This window comes from Fundulus heteroclitus, chromosome 7, assembly GCF_011125445.2.
Source record: "Fundulus heteroclitus isolate FHET01 chromosome 7, MU-UCD_Fhet_4.1, whole genome shotgun sequence".
Classification (NCBI taxonomy): Eukaryota; Metazoa; Chordata; class Actinopteri; order Cyprinodontiformes; family Fundulidae; genus Fundulus; species Fundulus heteroclitus.
In genome coordinates, this window is record NC_046367.1 from 16,806,731 (window position 1) to 16,828,428 (window position 21,698).

The 21,698-nt window shown below is 38.4% G+C and overlaps 1 protein-coding gene across 2 annotated transcripts in view; it reads left to right on the top strand.

The window, feature by feature from the left end:
- The window catches only part of fgf14 (fibroblast growth factor 14), a 147,097-nt gene that overhangs the window by 95,621 nt on the left and 29,778 nt on the right, over window positions 1-21,698 (top strand). For both annotated transcript variants that reach the window (XM_012864218.3, XM_012864219.3), the window contains exons 2-3: window positions 6,325-6,435; window positions 11,155-11,258. In XM_012864218.3, the coding sequence (XP_012719672.1) occupies window positions 6,325-6,435; window positions 11,155-11,258 (215 nt within the window). The remainder of the gene's footprint in view (window positions 1-6,324; window positions 6,436-11,154; window positions 11,259-21,698) is intronic.

A 21,698-nucleotide genomic window follows, 5' to 3' on the forward strand; every position in this document is an offset into this window, starting at 1 on the left:
AGGTAGCTGTAATTGTAGCAAAGGTTTGTTCTACATGACCTATTCAACCCTTTCCTGGATTTTTTTTTTTACCTGGATTATTGAGATGTATCAGGATATTTGTTTATATGGTTTTGACTGTTGGAAGGTGAAATGTAGTGCACAATTTATTTTTTAGTTCAAAATGTTTTAAAGAGACCTGTCCAGGGTGTACCGCGCCTCTCGCCCATTGGCAGCTGGAGATAGGCACCAGCACCCCTTGCGACCCCACAAGGGATAGATAAAATGGATGGATGGATGTTTTGTAGACTGTATCTTTTCCTTACACTTTACAAGTCAGCACTTATTATGTTGGTCTGTTGTACACAAAAACAGAAGCTGTGAAAAGGCTCAAGGGTTGAAAATATTTTGCAGGGATACTAGGGGTATCTCCTTGCCAGTGTGGAAAAGCCCTTCTTCTCTTCCAGAAACATCCAAAGTGGGTCAGACAGGACAGAGCTGACAGCAGTCTACAAGTGCTGCTGCAGCTGTGTCACTGTGCGTGTGAGCGTGTGTGTGTGTGTGTGTGTGTGTGTGTGTGTGTGTGTGTGTGTGTGTGTGTGTGTGTGTGTGTGTGTGTGTGTGAGAGAGAGAGAGAGAGAGTGCGTGTGCATGTATGTGTGTGTGGGCCAGTCCTTCCTTCATGGTCTGCTTGCTTTGAGTTGAGCTTGACGTGTGTTTCTGCACAAACACTGGAATGACACGACAGAAAATGAGACAAGAAAATGCGGTAAAAGAGTTGTGGAGAGGCCACTTATGGAGGAGAAAAAAAATATCACACCCTCTCTCTGACAGGCCAATTTATATGTAAAAGGGACCACGGCTGTACAACAGAGCACTTTGAAATCTTGTGTTTTTGATGGACGTTGTTTTCCAAGGAAACCCCCCTGCTGATGCCAAACCAGCACTCTGTTTCCCTAGAAACAGACGAGTAGAAACATACAGTGCTTCTGTTGTAAAAAAAAAAAAAAAAAAACTCATAAAAAAAAACAATGATGATATAACTGGGGAAAGTCTAGCTTCCATCTGTGATGAACAACACTTGTGTTTAGCCATTTGGGTCAAATCTTTAAGACACTATAGTGATAGAAGTTCAAAAGAACTGACAACAGGATCACTAAAAGGCCATTTAAACCAAATTCCATATTGACTTAATGAATTCTTCTTAGACATATTTACAGCACCTGTGGATTAAATGTCTAAAAGTTCAAAAAAGAGAGCCACACCTCCTGAATGCCAGGATAAGGGATTTATTAAGGAGGAATTTGGATATCTTAGGAGAATTACTAACATTTTCCCAACTTGTTTCAGGGAATTACAGAATGATGCTGTGGAAATGGGGACTCTGCGTGGTCATGATGAATTAGGGAGGTAGGGATGAGTGCTGTACAAAAACTGGAGATGAGGGATAAAGGAGGTTAGGATGAAGGATTAAGATGAGGGAGGTTATAGGGAGGGATGAGGGATGGAGGAGATGAGGGATGAAGGCAGGGAGGATGACAACTAAAAGGTAGGGATGCGAGATGAAGGTGAGGGAGGATACGATGAAGGATGAATGAGGTCAGGATGACAAATGTAGTCATGAAAAAGGATAAAGGTAGAATTGGGGGGTGAGCAATAATTGAAGTCGGGATAATAGATAAAAGTTTGGAATAATGAATGGATGGTTGAGGTATGAGGGATGAAGGAAGTAGGGATAAGTAATGATGGAGGTAAAGATGAGGGATGAAATATATGGGGATGAGGGATAAAGAAGACAAAGGTTAGGATGAAGGAGGTATGGATGATTAATGAAGACGGTTGGGATACAGATGAGGGAGGTTGATATAGAAGATGACAAATGAAGGGGATAGGGTTGAGGGATAAAAGATATGGAGGCTTGGTTGATGGACGAGTGAGCTAGAGTCAAGGGGTGAAGATTAAATGAAGAAAGGATGAGGGATGAAAGAGGTAGGCAATCGAGATGAGTGATAAAGATTAGGAAAATTAATATGAGTGATGACAAGGGAAATAATGATGAGGAATGAAGGAGGCAGACACGTGAGGAGGATTGTAAGAATAAGGAATGGCACAGTTATGGGGGAACGGATGATAGACAAAGGAGGTAGGAATAAGAAATGACAAACGAAGTGAGAAGAGATTGGGGTGAAAAAGGTGGGTATGAGAAATGAAAGAGGTAGGGATGATGAATGATTGATGAAGTGGGCAGAGAACAGTGGTAAAGGGGTGACTGGTTGAGTGTGAGTGGGTGTAGTGCTGAAAGAACACCGAGAACATGGCTGACCTGGACAGATCAGTATAAACAGATCTCAGGTAGTAAGAGGTGTGGTTGGGGTGTGGACCTGCTCCTAAATTAACACATTAACTTTATTTTGCAACAGATATCAACTGTCTCTCCAAGTTTTGATGTGTGACAAACATTTCCCCTGATGTTAATCTTAATCAGTGTGTTGCTTTTGTAGCCCTAAAGATCCAACCTGAGGGGGGGAATCTGTGTGAGGGAGATATACCGGCTATCCCGCCCCAGGCAACAGAGCCAGTATCTCGTGATTTATAGCACTATGGGGGAATCCGTCTCGCCACACACCATCCATATGCATGCTCACACACACACACACACACACACACACACACACACACACACACACACACACACACACACACACACACACACACACACACACACACAAAGACATCCTATCCACCAGACGCAGTTTTAGTTATTAAGTCCCTGATCGATCGCACATTTGCCAACTTTGTGTATCCACACGAAGCAGTTTGCTTGAGGTAATTGTACTCTCATTAAAGAGCCATGTAAAAATATCCGTGCAGCGCTGAAATTTCGCTGGGTTCTTGCTGCTGTGTGAAAAAGTGCAAACCCAAACACCCCCCCCCCCCCCCCCCCCGATTTGTTTTGTGAGTGCCTGCCTCTGCTTCCAAGAATCAAGAATTCTTGAAGCATCCAACTCTGTATGTGAGTTTTCTAGCCTGATGACTTGAAGATGCTTTGTTTTTCCAATAACGTGTTTTCCCATCTCCCCACATGGGGCGGACATACTGTACTTCACGATGCCAGGAAACACTAGACATCATTGATCCTATTGGCTGATTTAGACTCTATGATACCAATGAAAGGGGTTTCACTTGCCCTGAAACTTAAACTCTATTTATCCTGAAAGACCATGGCATTAAGACAACAATTCTTAATGTCCCATTGCCAGACAGGACACTAAGAAAAAAAAAAGAAAGACCATCAGAACAAAATCACAAGGAAGATAATAAAATCCAATTTTGAATGACAACACATTAAATTACATAAACACTTGTTACTCTGCTAAGTATTTTATGTTTTCATATATTGCTACATTACAGCCACAGACTTCAATATCTCTTATTAAAATTTTATGTAATGTACCATCGCAAAATGGCATATAATTGTTAACCAGTATGAAAAGTATGCACAGAAATGTTGTGTGCGTCTGTTTTCAGCCACACAGTCACGACTTTGCTAGAAGTCTTTCCAGGTGCGTTTCTACCAGCATTTTTGTCCGTGGCTCTTTTCAAAATACACCAATATTGGTCTGCTTGGATGGAGACCGTAAACTGCAGCTTTTAAATCTTGCCACACATTTTCAATGGGATTCAGATCTAGACTTTGACTGGGCCGTCCTAATGCATCAATATGCTTTGACCTAAATCTTTCCATTGTAGCTCTGGCTGTCTGTTCAGGGGCGTTGCGCTTGTTTTTTTCTCAGCATCTAACAGGACAGGATTTCCTCCAGGGCTGCGCTGTATATAGCCCCATCCATCTTTCCATCAACTCTGACCAGTTTCCCTGTCCCTGACTAGGAAAAGAAATAACAAGGCATGAAGCTGCCACCACAATATTTAACAGTGACGACGATGTGTTCAGGGTCGAGGGCAACGTTAAGTTTCCCGCCTCACTTTTCTTTTAGCATGTTGGCAAAAAAAGTTGTTCTCAGCAGACTAAAGCCCCCTCTACATGTTTTCTCTGAGCCTTACATGGCTCACAGCAAACTACAGATGGGACTTCCTATCACTGTCTGTCTCACTTGTCTGTATCACTTGTTCCTTAGCTTTCACGATTCTGTTTTAACAAAAACTTTTCTTTACGCTACAGCACTGAGACTGCATGCGTATCTCTTGCTTCCAGTATACTTCTTTTTAAACCTGTACTTTTATTCTTTTTTAAAGCACTTTGAATTACATTGTGTATGAATGGCACAATACAAACAACATACCTTCGCCTGATAAAATATTTGACGCCTTCCAAGAACAAATGTATCATTGCAGAGGTTAAATTGAACACACGTGGACTATATTCACCAGTTACGTAATTAGGTGACTTCTGACTGCTCGGAGTTTATTAAGGTGTATTAGGGTACCAGGCTTTGGAAGTGCTGGCCAGATTTTCAATTCTTAAAAGATTTTTGAAAAGTGCATATCATTTTCTCAGGCACTTTGGAGACCTGTTCATTGTTCAGGTGCAGCAGCACAGTTGAGTCCTGTAGCATTACAGCTCAGCCGGTGCATCAGGAAATGTTTTCTTATTCTGTAAAAAGGTGAGGAATGCACCCAGCATCACCATTTCATAAAATGTCATGACATGTGCAGCCACAAAAATGCCATAACTCAGTTAGACCTCTTAAGATCTCCTCTGTACCTGTGCACATATACACAGTTACTTGCTGGAGGGGGAAAAAAAAGTAGTGGTTGATGTGATGGTGAAGCGGATTTTTTTTTCTGCTCCTAAGGGCTTTCTTAGAATGAAATCTAGTGTGATAGCCGTCGCTACAGCAAGTCTTCTGTTGAACATATATGAAACCCGACACATGCAGGCCTACGATTCAACACCGGGATTGTATGTTTCTTGTACAAGCAAAATCTATTGCTCCTTAACAACAACCTCTGTAAGCCCTTTTAAAGTAGTTATCAATATAGTTGTGAAATCGCCCAAACATCAGAGCTGCAGTATTTTAAGGAATTTAACCACATAAGATATATCTTTACTGTAAATACATGGATAATCCACCGGCTGGATTAAGGATGGAAAACAGACAGTCTTGCATCCCAGAGAGGGTGCTGTTGGGTTCATTATGGGAGTCAGACAGCCACATATTAATTCTGACGCCTATAATTGGACGGCCTATCTCTGAGCAGGATTGGGTTTATGAGCCTATAAAGGTAGCTCTGGGATTTCACAGCAGACAGGAGGAGAGAGAGGGAGAGGGAGAAGAACCACATGGTGCTTTTATGGCATTTTGAAGCAAAAATGCTAAACAAACCAACAAAAAAAAAACAATTATTGTACAGAATGTTGTGAAATACTGAAGCATATTGGTTCATCTAGTTATATGCCATGGCAAAAATATTCACAAGTATTGTTGTCACGCTACAAACACAAACTCCAATGCATTATATCAGGATTTTACACATTGGGCCAACTCAAGGTAACACAGAATTGTAAAGTAGAAGGCAAATGGTTTTCAAATTTTTTACAAAGTATAAAAAGTGGAGCACCCATTTGTATACAGCGTTGTCCTGATACAATACACTGGAGAACCACCTTTTGCTGTATTGTTCTTTGAAAAATCAATCAAATCATGCGGGTGGGATTGTTAGTGGCTTTTTTCCGATTCATTATTATTTTATTTCTTTATAGGATTTAGATCTGGACTTTGACTCAGACATTGTTATACATGAATATGTTTTGATGTAAACCATTGTATTGGGGTATTTGCTGCATTTTTTGTGTTGGCATCCTGCTGTAAGCTAAAACAATTTCTCAGCCTGCAGCCTTTGACAGATTTTCATCAGATTTCTCACCGGTTTTGACCAGCTTTTGTATCCCTGCTGAAGAAAAGATTCCCCGCAGCTTGATGCTGCCTCCAACATATTTTACTGTGGTGATTGGCTGTTTAGAGTTTTGCAGTTATGCCAAATTGCACTTCACCAAAGTACCCTTTTTGACATATTTGCTGTGTTGTGTACTTGACTTGTGGCAGGTTGTGAATAAAGTCATCAAGTCAGATATTGTGAGTGCAGGGCTACATGTAGTCCCATTGACAAACTTTCCGATCTAAATAGAGGATCTTTGCAGCTCTTTCGGAGCTACCATGGGCCTCTTGCTTTTCTTATTAATATACATTGGTTGTATATTGCTTCAGAATGTAACTTGGCTTTAAATTCAATGGGCATGAATACTTTTAAATAGGATTTTTTTATTATTATTCCTGCAGGAACCTTGACTGTTCTGTCTGTTTCCCCTTTTTTTCTTTCCTACAGATCCCCAGCTCAAGGGTATAGTGACCAGGTTATATTGCAGGCAGGGATACTACTTGCAAATGAACCCAGATGGCTCTCTTGATGGGACCAAGGATGACAGCAGTAATTCCAGTGAGTACTGTGGTGCTATCTTTTAACCTCCAGGAAAATATAATTTTTAAAAATTGTCAGAAAAAAAGGAAAAACCCTAAAAAGGGAACATTCTTAACCATCACTCATCTGTTTTACACAATCGATTATGCTAATGTTGATGTTCAGCATTGTAGTGTTGTGCATTTATCATTCTGGTGTGGAGAATACATATATTTCCCACCTTGCCTGTCTTTTCAAACCTTTGAGTCAATATATTCCCTCAATTTTTTAGCCTTTGGAGTTAAAAAAAAAAGTCTCCATAAAGCCATGGGATCGCACCAATTTGCTGTTATCTCTGAGGGAAAAAGTGGACCAGGAAACAGCGGGCTTAACAGAGAGGAAAATGGCATTATTACCTTGTTCTGGCACGGCTCCTCTGCTGCTTCAGGCAAGATGGTTAATTTGATTTTTGAACCTGGTGCTAACACTGGCTTGACACTCAGCATTGTGTCAGTTACCGCTGTCAGCAAGAGGAGGTTTGGCACATGTCACTTCAAATCAGATAAAAAAGCAAGCTATAGATAGGATTCCCCAGGGAGAAGTTATGTTATCAATAAAAATAAATGCTGAATTTGATCTTGAAAGAATTTAAAATGTCTCCTTCTATTGATCGTTTACTTAATGGTCTCTGATTTTACTAAGACTAAAGATTCACCAAGTATAGTTGGTGATGACTGTGGCTCTATGGCGCTAAAACAGTTAAAAACATAGGGAAGATCTAAATGAAATGTTTTATACATAGTTAGATTTAGAAGGATGTGCACCCCTGGGCTGGAGCCAGTTTTGGTCCCCTACCAACGCAAGTTTTTTTTAACCGCATGCAAATTACAAGTGATAGTTGGCTTTAATGTTTATAGGCCTTGTCCACATGAAATTTTATTTCTAAAAATCCTTACAGCACAGGATCATTTATGATGTAAAAATATGACATACATTGTTGATGTATCCAAATCATCGATTTCATCACACATGCAGGATGAAAGTGGAATCTTTATGTTTCTGAGTTTAAGATTTATTTACCGTCATTCAGTTTAATTGCACTCAATCAAGGATTATATTCTAAATATAATTAGATAAATTGAGACAAAACTACAGAAACAAGCAAGATCAGACAAATATGCTGACTGATCCCCATACTACTACAGCTATGAGGGGGAGTTTAATGAAGAAAATGAATGTTTACTATAATAGCCAAACTGATTTGTCAGAAGATTACTGAATGTCCCTCAGGAATTTAAAGAAAGGGTTTTTATGACCAAGAATTCTGAGTCTAAATACCTGTCATTAATTTGAGGGGAAGAATTTGGAGAAGATACAGAAAATAAAGGAATTCAGTGTTGAATCACCTTTAGATTGGTTGATTAAATTCAGCTTATTAATTTAATGCCAGTTCACAACATTTTGTGTAAAAGTACTTGACGAAAAAGTCAATTAAATCCAACCATACAGGTGAATTCCAGGTCAATTGTATACATCCCAATCAATCCTAGTAATCAAATAATGTGGCAAACAAAGTTCAGCTTATTATTCTAAGTGGTTAAAAGTTTTCCATCAAAGGAAACCTGGCAAATTGCATAGAGTCACTGACTTGCAGCATTCACTCTTCCCTTTAAGGCTTTGCAGCAATCCCTCATACTAAGCATGCATGTAGCTACAGTGGGAAGGAGCACTCCGCTTTTACAGGATGAAACCTGCAGCAGAACCAGGCTTAGTGTGAATGGCCACTCATGGAAACATATTTCCATGAGTGTTCTGCCTTAGGAGTTGAGAGGGGAGGTGTGGACATAATATTATTAAAAGTTGCCCTTGACTTCTTAAAATAATGAATGAACTCAGTCTGTGTAAAGTTGTTAAAACACCCGTCCCTTCATTCCTGGCTCCTTTGTGCAGCTAAAGCTCCATAAAATGTCAGAATATGAAGTTTCACTCTCTTTATATTCGTGCGTTTCCCCCTCAACACCCTCTGACACAATAAATGGCTTCCGTTGGACACTTTAAACCATAAAACCTATTTGTTTCATGTTTGCTAGACCAAAGCGTGCTGAGCTTGAAGTTAGTGTTATTGATCTTTTGTACATGGCGATCAGTTTGGAGCCAGAAACATTTTAAAACTAATGTGAACGACCTCACAAAAAAAAAAAAAGAAAATCCAAATTGAGCATTAAGATCTGCAGTGGGAACATTGCCATAGTGGTCTATTAAATTTACATTTTCTTTCTGGAGTGGAGTGCTTAGTTAAATTGAATTTATGGGGGTCATTTAACTAAGTTCAGACAGGACTGTTATGATCAAATACTGTTATTTGTTCACACTCATTGCCATATGTTAGCACAATGTTCAGCATATTAAGACATAAGTGGATAGGTCTGCAGATGTTTTGACCAAAGCAAATTGGGTCTAACATAGCATTAAAGGCAATATTTAGGCTATCACTTTCAGTGCCTTTGTCGTGCATGTGTTAGATGTCTCTACCCCACCACACCTGATTAAAATGATTGCCTGAAGGGCATCAAGGGCTGCACAGGCCTGATGCCCTTCAGGGCATCAGGATTTATTTAAGCCAGGTGTGTAGAGGCAGGGAAATATACAGGACAGAGGGTCCTGAAGACCAGGTTTGGATCCCTGGTGTAGATAAGCAATGGTTGAATGACGCCATGTGACTAAACACGTGGTACTAGAGTGGTGGGCTAACCAAAAAGGTTAGCTTCCCTAACTCATATTGTACAAACAAAAATACTAGCTTTACCAACACTAAACCAATACTAAATAAGAAATTAGAGGAATGAAATTAGATCATATATGAGGGGAAACCCCCATCCATAATGGCCTCCTTTCTCCTCATCATGTGAGGATGTCATGCAACACATTTAACACAGTTTAAGGTTAACTTTTTAAGAAGTAGTTTAAAAGGGGACAACATATGTGCTTTTACCTCTGATTTACACATTTAGTAAAGCCCATTTTGGGAATTTTATTTTACCGTTTCTTTGCTCTTTTCACCATAGTTTCCATTGTTAACCATGAAATAACAATGATCAGCTGACTTATTTAAAAACACATTGCCGTTCATGAGGTGCTTTGCATTGACCATTTGTGCTTGAATTTGGGCGTGTAGCGAACAGAACACGAAGCATAACCTTGTACGTAAACGTTGAGGTGCAGTTGTGACTTATAAAGCAAAACTGCTTGCTGACGTGTGTGCACATGGTTATATAAATCTGTATTTTTTTGAGTGGATGCCATTTTTGGCTTTTCGGCATGTGCAAACGTTTAGTATAGATCTTACACATTGTTTGATAAATAAGACCCCAGATCAAATCAAGAGAGTCTGAAAAACTATGATCCACTGAATACAAAAACATAAACAAAATGTGACACAATATGCCTTACCTAATTAAGTTCCAAGATGCCATTAGACATTCAGTCAGCCTTCTGCACCAGAGTAATGGAGTTTGGACGTAAAATCAAACTGGATAGCTCACCGGCATCCCCCGACCGTCTCTTCTTGTGCCTGTGCTCCAGACAATCTGTGTCAAGTCCTCATCCTACCTCAGCCAATAATCCTGCAAGGCTTTGCTTATAAAGCTCTCCATACTTGGATTCTCCTGCTCTGTGGCTGAGCTTCCACCCACCTCTACTCCATCTCCTCCTTCACTCTCTCATGCTCCTCCTGGCTTCCTTCTCTCCTCTGGCCTTCACCACCGGTGTCCGGACCCAAGGGGGAAGACTTCTCTAATCCTAATACTAAAATGAACATTCAAACTCATAGCCATTCGCAGCTTTCATGTCTTCTGCTGATTTATGTCAGTAAATCTCTCTAATTGCCTCTTCTGTCTGTATTTTGTACATGATAAGCTTGATATATTATATATGAAACACCTGTTTTTGTGTTTATATGTACAAATTTGTTTCAAAAAATGCCTTAATTGACCAAATTAGATTGTAACCAGAATTGTATGATTAGATTTTCCACTGTAAGGTGACACCATGGAAGACCTAGAACTCTTTGGATGGACTAAACATCCCATCTGGCCTGGGAACTCCTTGGGGTCCCCCAGAATGAGCTCAAAGATGTTGCTGGGGAGAGGGGTGTCTGAGTTTCCCCCTGGACCTGTTGTCCCGCAACCCAATCTCAGAAAAGCGAAAGAGAATGAATAGAAGATGGATAAATTAGAACTGAATTTTAGCCATTACCTCCCATAAAGATTTGACTTTAATAGAAACAGCAAACACAAAAAAGGGGGGAAAAAAATCAGTATTATGCAGAATTAGTTTGCCAGAACAACAACAGCTTTCAATCCCAAGCAGCAATGGTAGCTACAGATACAACTACTTCTGCAGGTTGCACTGGAGTGCCATGTCTGTCTTACAATCTAAAAAGAAAAAAGTTTCAATGAATTGCTTAAGTTGATAACAAGTAATTGAATTAAGTTTATTTAACTTACTTTATTCAGTTTATAAGTTGTCAAGTTAAGCAATTGTAAACAAATTAAGTTAGGCAAAAAAAAGTTTGGCAAACATATTTAAATTACTTGTTACCAGTTGAAGCAATTAATTTAAGTTGTTTAAACATTCTCTTTTTAGAGTGTACTGGTACTTATATTTAGTATAAATCAGTTTAACACAATGACTAAAACAGAAAAACACAATGAAGGATACTTTTATTTAAAGGCTTGTGTTTATGTGTGTATTTTTCAGCATTGTTCAACCTTATTCCTGTGGGCCTGCGAGTTGTCGCCATTCAGTCAGTGAAGACAGGGTTATACATCGCCATGAACGGGGAGGGCCATCTCTACACATCAGTAAGAACACCTTATTTATCCTACTCTGTCGTTTATTGGTAGACTTTTGAACTATTGCAGTTTCTAATTCTTTTTTGAATGTCTATAGTTTTAAAAACTACTAGGACTGTATGGAAATTATTCATAGCAACATTTAGTCTTTTTGACTTATTAATAAATTCAGATCAATATCTCTTTATTTTTTTTATGTTGTATTGTTCTGTAATGCATGCATTTCATTACTAAAACAAAATCTTAAAAATCACCAAGGGTGGAGGAAATGTTGTGTTCTTATTTTGGAGCGGTCCCTTTTTTCGCTATATAGTCACTGTTATTGACTATTTCTCTTAGACTAGGGTTCAGTAAGCTTCATAGCCGGGGGAGTAATAAGACCTCACCCAGCAGAGATAGAGCTTCTTTGCTTGCCACTTTACTCTGTCCTACAGCAGTCATACAAATCAATCAGCAGGAGGAACACTGGGAGTAGTGCTCCTCTTTTAGACAGGAGAATCCATCAGAAGAACTGTCTCCTCTTGGCTCTGCAGCCGTTAGGTTCCTAATTCTCAGAGCACGGATCTGGCACGGCCATCTTATTCCTCATTCATTATTGTAGAGAGTTAAGAAGAACTTCTTCTTCTTCTTTCAGTGCACCCCAAATAATTTCTCTAAAATGCAATCACTGCTCGATTTAAAGCATGAAATGAAATTCGTTTAAAAAAAGGATTGACCTAGAATCCTGTGGATTTTGATCAGAAATTGTCCAACAAAGGCAGTAAATTAATTTATTATGTAATGTTTAAAGATAATATGTTGCTGCACCCAACCCCTGTAGTTAATAATAGTGAACAGTTAATACCCTTGCAAATAGTAATCCATGCATAAATGATACCGCAAGACTGCTAATAAAAACATGTGTCAAATAATTTAAATATCAGCACATTGGCTCTTTCATACTTGAACCAGTTACGACGACAAATGAAAATGTGGCATGATCTCTTCAGATTTAACAATGAAATCCAAAACAAAACTTCCCAAAGTTTAAATAATGTAAGAAAAATCCTGAAATATAAGAAAATGAATGTTTATGCAAGGCAAAATGAGTTGCAATTGTGTTCTGGATATTTTAGGTCCAAACAGCTTTGAAACACAGACTACATACTTGTAGGGAATCTATAACTAGACTGAGAGCGAACACTGAAAGAGTGAAGCCTACCTCTTCAGTTTTATCCAAGAGAAGAAGTGACTCTTAGCCTGAAGTGCTCGTATGCACTACGGAGACAAAGTTAGAAGTTCAAGGTAGGAAGGAACGTGATTGCCATCTTTCCATATTAATTTGGGATTTGATCAGAAGCCAATACAGAGAGCCTGACATGAGATCTCTCATACCTTTACTGGCTGTACTCTGGTGGTGTGACATTGGATTAATGGGAAGATTTTGGAGGAATTATCTGGATATTCAGCTAAATCCATTTTGAATATAATATCATCATTTACTTTTTTCAAAAAAAAAACTAAGGCTTTTAGTGCATGAACAAAAACAATGGTTTGGAAATGAAAATGAAAAATTTCTTCTGGAGGCGCACGAGGAACTACAGTACCACTAACTTCCCCTTTATAATGCCCTTGCTATAACCTTTTTTGTTGTATTTGACCCATATGGAGCTTCTAGGCAGTCACAAAGGTTCTTTCCACCTTCGGCTGGCCCCTATTATGCTGTGATGCTGCTTTTCTGACTCAAAGACTTAAAAAAAAATCTTAAATGTTTGTAGTTTATGTGTATTTCTGAGCATATTCTAATAGTAATTCTGAGCACTGTAAATGTGTGATGCCCAGACACACATTTAAATACCAACAACTATCTGTCCGGTCAGCTTAATAAACAATTACAAATCTCTTTATTTTTTTGAGAACTTTAAGAATTATACACTCAATATGTAATGGGAAACCTTCATATCTCTCCTATATTGAACTTTACTTATAAACCTTGACTGAAGAAAGTTTCCTTGATGGTCATTCTGGTTGTAAGAAAAACTAGATACACTGCTTGGTCAAAAAGAGTTGCCACCTGGATTTAACAAAGCAAATAGGTACAATCCTCCCATTGGATAATAACTACTTTAACAATTATGTTTCAGATGGCAACAAGTTATTTAATCCCAACTGGTCCAATGAGTTGCTTTTTATTTTTTAAACAACCCTGTTGAATGTCAGTCTGTGTCAGAAGGGTCAAATCATTGGTATGCATCAAGCAAAGAAAACATCTAAGGAGATTGCAGAAACTACCAAAATTGGGTTAAGAACTGTTCAACGCATTAATAAAAACTGGAAGGATAGTGGGGACCCATCGTCTTTGAGGAAAAAATGTGGCAGAAAAAAAAAAAATCTTGATTGATCGTGATCGATAATCACTTAAAGGTTTGGTGAAATCAAATCTAAGAAAAACTACAGTACAAACGCTGCTTGTGACATAACAGAAACTTATCAAAACAATGTCACAGCGAATGCATGCCATAAACAAAGCTAAAGGCGAAATCTGAGAGTTTGGGACCATTTTTTTTTTTTTTTTTTTGGTTTCCTGGTTATTATGTGCTTTCTACAGTAATACTGTGTGTCCAACAAGCTGATGTTATCTAACAGCTCACTGACCCAACACTTAGTCTTAGAACTAGTTTACCTGTAAACAGCATTACCTGTAAAAAAAAAAAAAAAAAGTAATATATGTTTCACCTGTGGTATCATGACTGGGAGGATTTTTCAAAAAAAAATTATTATTTCCCAACAACCAACTTGATGATGTCATTTAACGTATAGGACATTTGGTAAATTATTCATTTATTTGTTCATTGTCAAAACTTTAAAAACAATTTTTTTTTTTACAAAGTTGACTGACACTCATTCATTGATGAATAAAACAGGTCCCAATCTAAATGTTCCTCTCTAAATGAAAGTATTTTACCTATATGTTGGACAGCCTTTGATCACAATGTTTTTATCTTTCATGATTTGCCAGGGCTGAAGGGCTGTTAAGAGGATCTTTATACTTTTTCTAGTTGGAGTATTACATTTCTGTAGCCTGCTTCTTCTCTACAAGTAGCCCTTGTACATCTTGTGATTTTTTTTTTTTTTTTTTTGCTAATGGAGGTAGTGATCAGACATCAACTTTCCTAACCACCCACTCAAAGGTCTCTCTTTTGCTCCCTGGTGTGCAAATTACTCCAGTAATGGCAGCCTTGCAAGATGCTGTTCATCCTCCTCCATTTCCACCTCCTCCATCTTTCTGTGTCCTCCATTCTGCCCTGTAAGCAGGGTTCAGCTATTCTGCCCATTATCACTCTTTTCAGTTACAGGCATAAACCTGACAGTCGACCTTTTTCTAGCCATTTGAGGCATTGGATTTTTGTTCACTCACATGTTCAAAACTGATTTGGATGACTTTGATGGGAATATAATGTAACAAAATATATATCCAGCAGCATACACCACATATTTCTTTTACAGCACAAAAGTAATGTGTATATGTGGGGATTTACTTCTCAAAGGTCAGTTAATTTTCACTGATTAAAATTCAATTGTCCAGCTTATTCCATTTCGGTCCTACATACATTACCGAGTCTTTCCCCTCAGTGATGTACTTTGATAATTAGTGACACTTGAAGTGAGTCAAAAGGAGAATTCTACTCAAGCCCATTCAAGGCCTCTGCTGGTGCATCATAATCCTTTGTGTGAGGCACCCAAGGCGCAGAATGAGGCTCAAATGACAGAGATAGCATCAAAGTGACAAGTGCAGCCTGGCACAAAGGACACACCACAGAATAAAGGGGAGTTCAATCATCTCACTTCTTTTTAATCTGCTCCCCTTTGTGTCTGAGCCAATAAAGTCCAGGCTAATTTCTTTCCTAGGATGCTCCAGGATCAGGCATTCTTCTGAAATCTAATAAAGGGAGTTATTCCCCGCTTGTTGAATGAAGTAGAGGGAACAGGATGTACAAAAGTCTCTTGATAACTGTAATATAGATCATCATGCAAAAAGCAGGCAACTGTAAATGAGATCAGAAGTAGAAAAAACTCACTTATTCAGCAGGGACCCCTGTATTAAAACCCTAAGAGCTAACAAGGAAGTGGTGCATAGTCTGCTTTGCTACACATGATGAAATTGTGGTATTGGAGAATGCAACTCCCTGGTGATCATCTTCTTTTTGCAGGGCTGCTAATACAGACTCCTGCCATCTCTCTTGTGTAAACGTTCGGCATTTTATGGTTGACTGGGTCCTTTAGAACCACTTCCCCATTCCTTCGCTCCACCCCAGTCTCTCACTGCAGGCTTTCTTTATCAGGAGCTCACACTTGTTAGGGCTACCTTTCATGTTTCCTTCAGACGACCAATCGGGGGAAGTGAAGCAGCGTTGGTTTCACTTGTTAAGGGCCGTTTCATAGTAACTGTATGGACATAGAACTGAGGACATCCCCATCCTGCTGTGCCCAATTCAGAATCTACGAAGGCTCCAAGGAGCTTCGTGTGAGTGGTTATTTGGTGTACACAAAAAAGTGGTTAGTGAAAAGTGGCTTGTAGGAGTAACAACTGGTTTCTTTGAGAGAGCTGAAGGTGAATTTAATCTAAAATTGAGACAAGCTACCAACATATTATCTTCCAACCTCTTATGCAACAATTACTATAAATTTCACCTAGTAGTCTTCAGGTGTCTTGTATAAGAATTTAATGTGCAATGACTACATTTAAAAATGGTGAAAAAGGGTCTGGGGCATTAAAGTGTAACTCACCCAGATGTAAAAGCATGACCCCAACCCCTAAACAATTTTTCAAAACTGCCACCCAATCGGCAGTGCCAAGAGACCCTGGGGGGCAGGCTTAAGTCTGTGGATGAGAGAAATGCTAACAACAAACCTGGCCCTCTGTAAAAAATTAACTTCCCCTATATAGCTTAACTGCCATCAAGCAAAGTCTGCTTTGCAGTGTTGGTTTACGTAAATCGTAATGAAAGGTTTTCAAGCATGAGCAGCCTGTTTAACATTTTGTCACAGCATCTCAATTAGATTGACATTTGGTCTTTGACTAGGCCACTCCAAAATGTCCATTTGCTGAAACAGCAAAGCAACCCCACACCATCACACTACCACCACCACTTTTGACTGACGTTCACTGAAATACTGCATTGGTTTTATGTCAAATGTAATAGCACACTTCCTAGAAAGGTCAAACAATATTTTCCAAAACATTTTGGTGTTCATTGCAGTTTTTGGAGGAAATGTGAATTAGGGCTTTGTCTTGCTGGTCAGCTGCTTTTACCTTTGAACGTTTTGCCCAGTGTTTTTCTTATTGTTGAATAATTTCATTTATTAACAGTGACCAGAGTCTAGAAGGGTCTGCAGTGCTATAGATGCCATTCTGGATTATTTTGGAGTCCTTTTTAATGATTTATTGATGCACTCTTGTACTAGTTTTGGTAAGCTGGACAGTCCTGGGAATGTTCCCGCTCTTTCGTTCTTGATCAATTAGTTTTTGTAAGATTCAGAGTCCCTTAAGGCTATAGTTGGTAATCCTATTCAGAATCACTTTTTAAATGGTCCTTCCATCCTGACTGTAGTCAATACATTATGTGTTCAGAATCAGAAAGCAACATTGCTGGTTGCACATGTGCACTTCTAGTGTTTATGTATCCGGTTAGCTTCGGTGTTAATTGTAGCGCCACTGCTCTAACCGCATACTTTGAAAAGAAGCGAACCGCGTACAAATTTATGAGAAGTAGAGGAAGGCCGAAATAGAGAGAAATCAGACCAGAGCGGATTTGAGGTATTTTTTCATGTGATCCCCCTGAGGAGCGTAAGAGCAGGTAAGACGGTTTTGAGCACGAGCAGTTATTCAAAAAAGGACTTACATTTACGGAAAAATCGTCGACTACACATTTAATGAAAGAACTTTTTAATTTCCTTTTTTTTTAAAAACATTTTAACACCCTTATATATTTATTATCTTTGTGTGATTGATAAGGCGGAAACATGATCTTGTAAAGAGAAGCGGGGATACTTGCAATAGATGAATGTTGCTTTAAGAGGTTGACAAAGCACTCATGCTGCGTTGCGCCTGACATAATGTGACCTAAATAGATACGTGCAACATCTGAGCCTCATATGATAAAGTTGTTCACGTCAACACTTATCTGAGGAACAGGACTGACCAGCTGGCATCCAGTTTAACCTGAGGGAGAGATGAAGTAATGTTTTGTATCTACGAAGGAGAGTCTGAGGTCTGATCCACAAACTCCACTCTCCCTTTGTGACCAATCAGTCTCACCCGCAGGTTTTCACCTCACCTTTCTATATCCAATCATTGTAATTTTGGTATACCTCATCTATTATATAACACATATATGCTCTGTATTATCCTCACCTCTTCTTTGGAGAACCTCATATGCCTTAGCTTGTACGGTGGGTTGAACAGAGAAGGGGTGCTTGTAAAACCAAACAATAAATAAATGAATCAATTCCTAGGAGGAAAGAAGCAGTCGGCTGATCTGATTCTTACATAAACAGAACCAGTCTTTTAAACTCAACAATTAAAATGTGTTTGATGATCATAAACACACAACAAGTGTGACAAAATAGCAAAAAAACCTGAAGAAATCTGTAACGAGGGAAATCCTTTTTGCCACTTGGCTGTTCAAAATACGTCCCTGGCAAATTAAGCTGCTAAAATTAATAAGACCATCATTCATTTTGTCCAAAGATCTCATAGTGATAAGAAGATTAACTCTATAATTTCCTTTGTCTTTCAAGCACTCTTTATCATTTTCAAAATCATGCTTCACTTTTCACCTCTTTCTTTCTGAAAATCTTAATTTTCTGTTTTCAAAAGACCCCCATCCTTGAAAGGTTTAGTGTGCCCTGACTGGACAACTGGAAAATGCAATTATGATTGCAGCAATTAAAGAAAAGTCGAGATTAAAAAACTAATATTTCAAGCTTGGAATCAGTACTAAACAAAATCTCTGCTACAGTCACAAAAAACAAACCACTTTACAAACACAGTATGTTATTGATAGTTAAAGCTAAACGTCAACGGAGCGAAAGTGGTGCAAGGAGCAGGGAGTTTCTTCCTGTAACTGGTGGGATTCGACCGTCTCAGTCATTGTGTCCTTGGGCAAGACAATTCCCCCGCTTTCCCTGCCAGCAGCCTCATGGCAGCCTCACATCTGTCAGTCTGCCCCAGGGCAGCTGTGGCTACTAGCATAGCACACTGCTGTCAAAATGTAAATGTGTGTGTGAATGTAGTGCAAAGCACTTTGGGGTCGTCTGGACTGGATAAAACGCTATACAAGTACAGGTCAGACATCCGAATTTTCCTAACCCCTTTGAGTATTTGCTATTAGGAGGAGACTGTATCTTTAATAATGCAGACATGGCTACCTGCATAGGTTAGGTTAAGATTTATTAACGTTATCTGGCCATTGTTACAACATTTGGGTAGCACTAACTTATATTTTGTAGCAGTGTCTATGCACAATCGATTGCATTTCTACATTGTGTTGCTCATACCTGTGCAGTGCAGAGACAAATTAGCTGGCATTGAGGGATTAAAAGCACCGTACCAGGACTATGGGTCAGTAATTTCAGTAATCAGTGTTGAATATGAAAAGTAAACACCCAAATGAAAGGTAGATATGAAATAATGTGATGAAAGTTTTAGTCACAAACTCTAACTGCAAGGTTTTGAAAAAGAACTGAAAAACACAGGTAATTATAATAGCAACACTAACAAGTGTATACCTTGGACTACATTTCACTCTAATGAGACTCAGCTGGAAAATAGTTGCTTTCATGGTTTAGAGCATTCTTTTCTGTTTGCTGAAAATACACACGCATAAAGTACTCTAGACAAAGATATTCAACCGGTTATTTTCCACCAACAACATTCTTTTCCCACAAAATGGTAAATTAAAGCCATTTCTTTGAATATATCCATGTGTTAACATCTTTTTAGTGCAATCAAATAATATCACATTGGCTCTTTATGCTTTTTTTTCCAAAAGATGATTCCTCCCTAAAGTCCCACATCCTCCAACTGGCCAAGACAAAAAAAAAACTAGCTGAAAAATTGGGAACGTAAAGGTGTGTGAACATTCTGTGCTTATACTTAAAGCCACCGAGGTGCTGAACGGGGAGGACTGGCAGGTATAGCACTTTTTTGATTTCATAAATCAATGCAGTTCAAACATTCTTTCAAAAAAAATACTTTGATACTATTCATTGTTTAGTACTAAACAACTGTTAAATTCTTTCAACCACCAACACAAGAACCTAAGTTCCTACCTTTTCTCTAAAAAAATCCCAACTCAAAAGTGACTTCTAATGACTCATTTTGTTGTCTTGCATTAGACTCAACCAATTTATACTATAACAGGAAACAAATATGTTTAGAATGTATATCTCTTTGTTTTGTGAGAATAATAAACCCATCATATGGCAATTTAGTTTAAGGGACTTTATTGTACTTGGTGGCCTCTAATTGGACACATTTAATTAGGGCCGGGCGATAATTCAATAGCGATATATATCGATCGATCGAGGTGTGGTTCAACTGAAAATAAAAAGGGTCAATAAAAAGTTTAATAGAATTACAGCTTTCCTTCTTTTTGTATTCTAACCATATAGGTTAATATTACAGTCATTACATCCTTCCAACCAATCACAACGCAGACCCAGGAAAGCTCTGCCCCCCTCAGAGTTCAGAGATAACTTTTTTTTTTTTTAAGACTAACAGTTTTGGTAAAATGTTGGTTGAATAAAGGGTTGAGTTTAAATTTAGAGTTTGTGTGTTCTGTATCTAAAAATAGATCACTAAACAACAGCATAAAATGACCAGGGCTGCACGTAAAATAGATGTTTTGAATTTGCTGATAATTATCAATATCGTTCAACATGATTTCTATTTCTATTTCAGCCCTACATTTAATTATATTTATTAGTAGGCTATACTATTGCAGTTGCATAGATGATGTATGGAAGATAGGTTGTGACTCTAGCAAGAGTCCTGCTGAGGTTGAGTTGCTAGCCTCATTATTTTTAAAGTGTTGCTCTCTTTAATGCAGTGTCAGGAAGAGAAGCAGTCACAAGGCCGCCACAGAGAGTCGCTTCATGTTTTAATGAATAAGCAGCTTGAAAGAAGGTTTCAAAGCTTAACTGGTAAACTGCAGGTCAGGCCAAAGATGAAATAAGCATATAAAAAGTAGTCATTCTGTCATTACACATATTTTTGATATAAATGCAATAAATGGATTGCTGTTGTTTTCTTAAACATGGCCTTGTGGGTTTCGTCTGTTATTATCCTGTGAGATATTTAATTTCTTTGCAAAATGACGGAAATTCAGAGCTTAGAGTTAAAGTAAATAAACTGTTTCCCTTTTCACTATGATAAGACACCCACCCTAAAGCAAGAGTCCCTCCTCAGTTTGTTTGACTTTACCTGAGGGAATACCACCCTGAACTATAAATCATGATGCACACCACTGCTGGTGTGTCCTCCATCTCTTTCCAGGTCAATAACTTAACGTCTATTAATGTCAGATCCCTAAACCTTTCTGTTATTCCCCAGGTTATTCAGGGCAAATTAAAAGTTGTAGAGTGCAGCTGTGTTTTAAGTCTCTGGTTTACATGATGAATATTTATGACCAACTGCGTAAATGAATCAATATTTGGAGATCTCTTGGAACAGCGCTTTCATAGCCAGATGGATTTTGCATGGTTTGAACTTTCTATAATTCTGGTCATATAAACAGATATTTTAAAAACAATATCAAAGGCTCATTTGACACTTTCTTCACTGCTCGAAAAAAAGAAAGAAAAACATTAATCGAACAATAGTAATATCAAACTTTTAACATGTAATGCCAAACCAGTCACTCAGGTGTTTCCTCTTATAACCCACACTCCTTCCTAAAAACCTCTTATTAATCCCACAATAATTTATTCATGAGAATAAGAAATGATAGCTGATGTTTGCAAACCTTAAACGCTGTAAGCGTGACTGGGGTTACTGCTTTTACTATTCTAACTAAGACTACGACTGTTGGTTTATCTGTAAGTCCTTTGTTTACATTTTAAAATATGGCTGAAAGCAATTATTGGGTCCTGTTGAGCAATGCCATTGCACTTTTACATCAAGCTGTTGTTTTGAAGTAACCCTTTTGTTAACAGCTAAGTTTGAATTTTGTAGCTGTTTTTTTTTTTTTTAGGTTCTAACTTTATGCAGTATCGCATTTCTAACCAAAAATGATTTTGAACTTTTAATTGCTCTTCACTATCAAATTTATCACCCTCACACACTTATGTGAGGGGAAGCTGAGGGTGATCAGATGGAGTCTTTGCAGAGAATTTTAATCCCAAATCACCAATCCCTAATGGATTTTTGTAAATCCATACATAAGGATAATAACATAGATGTTTCTG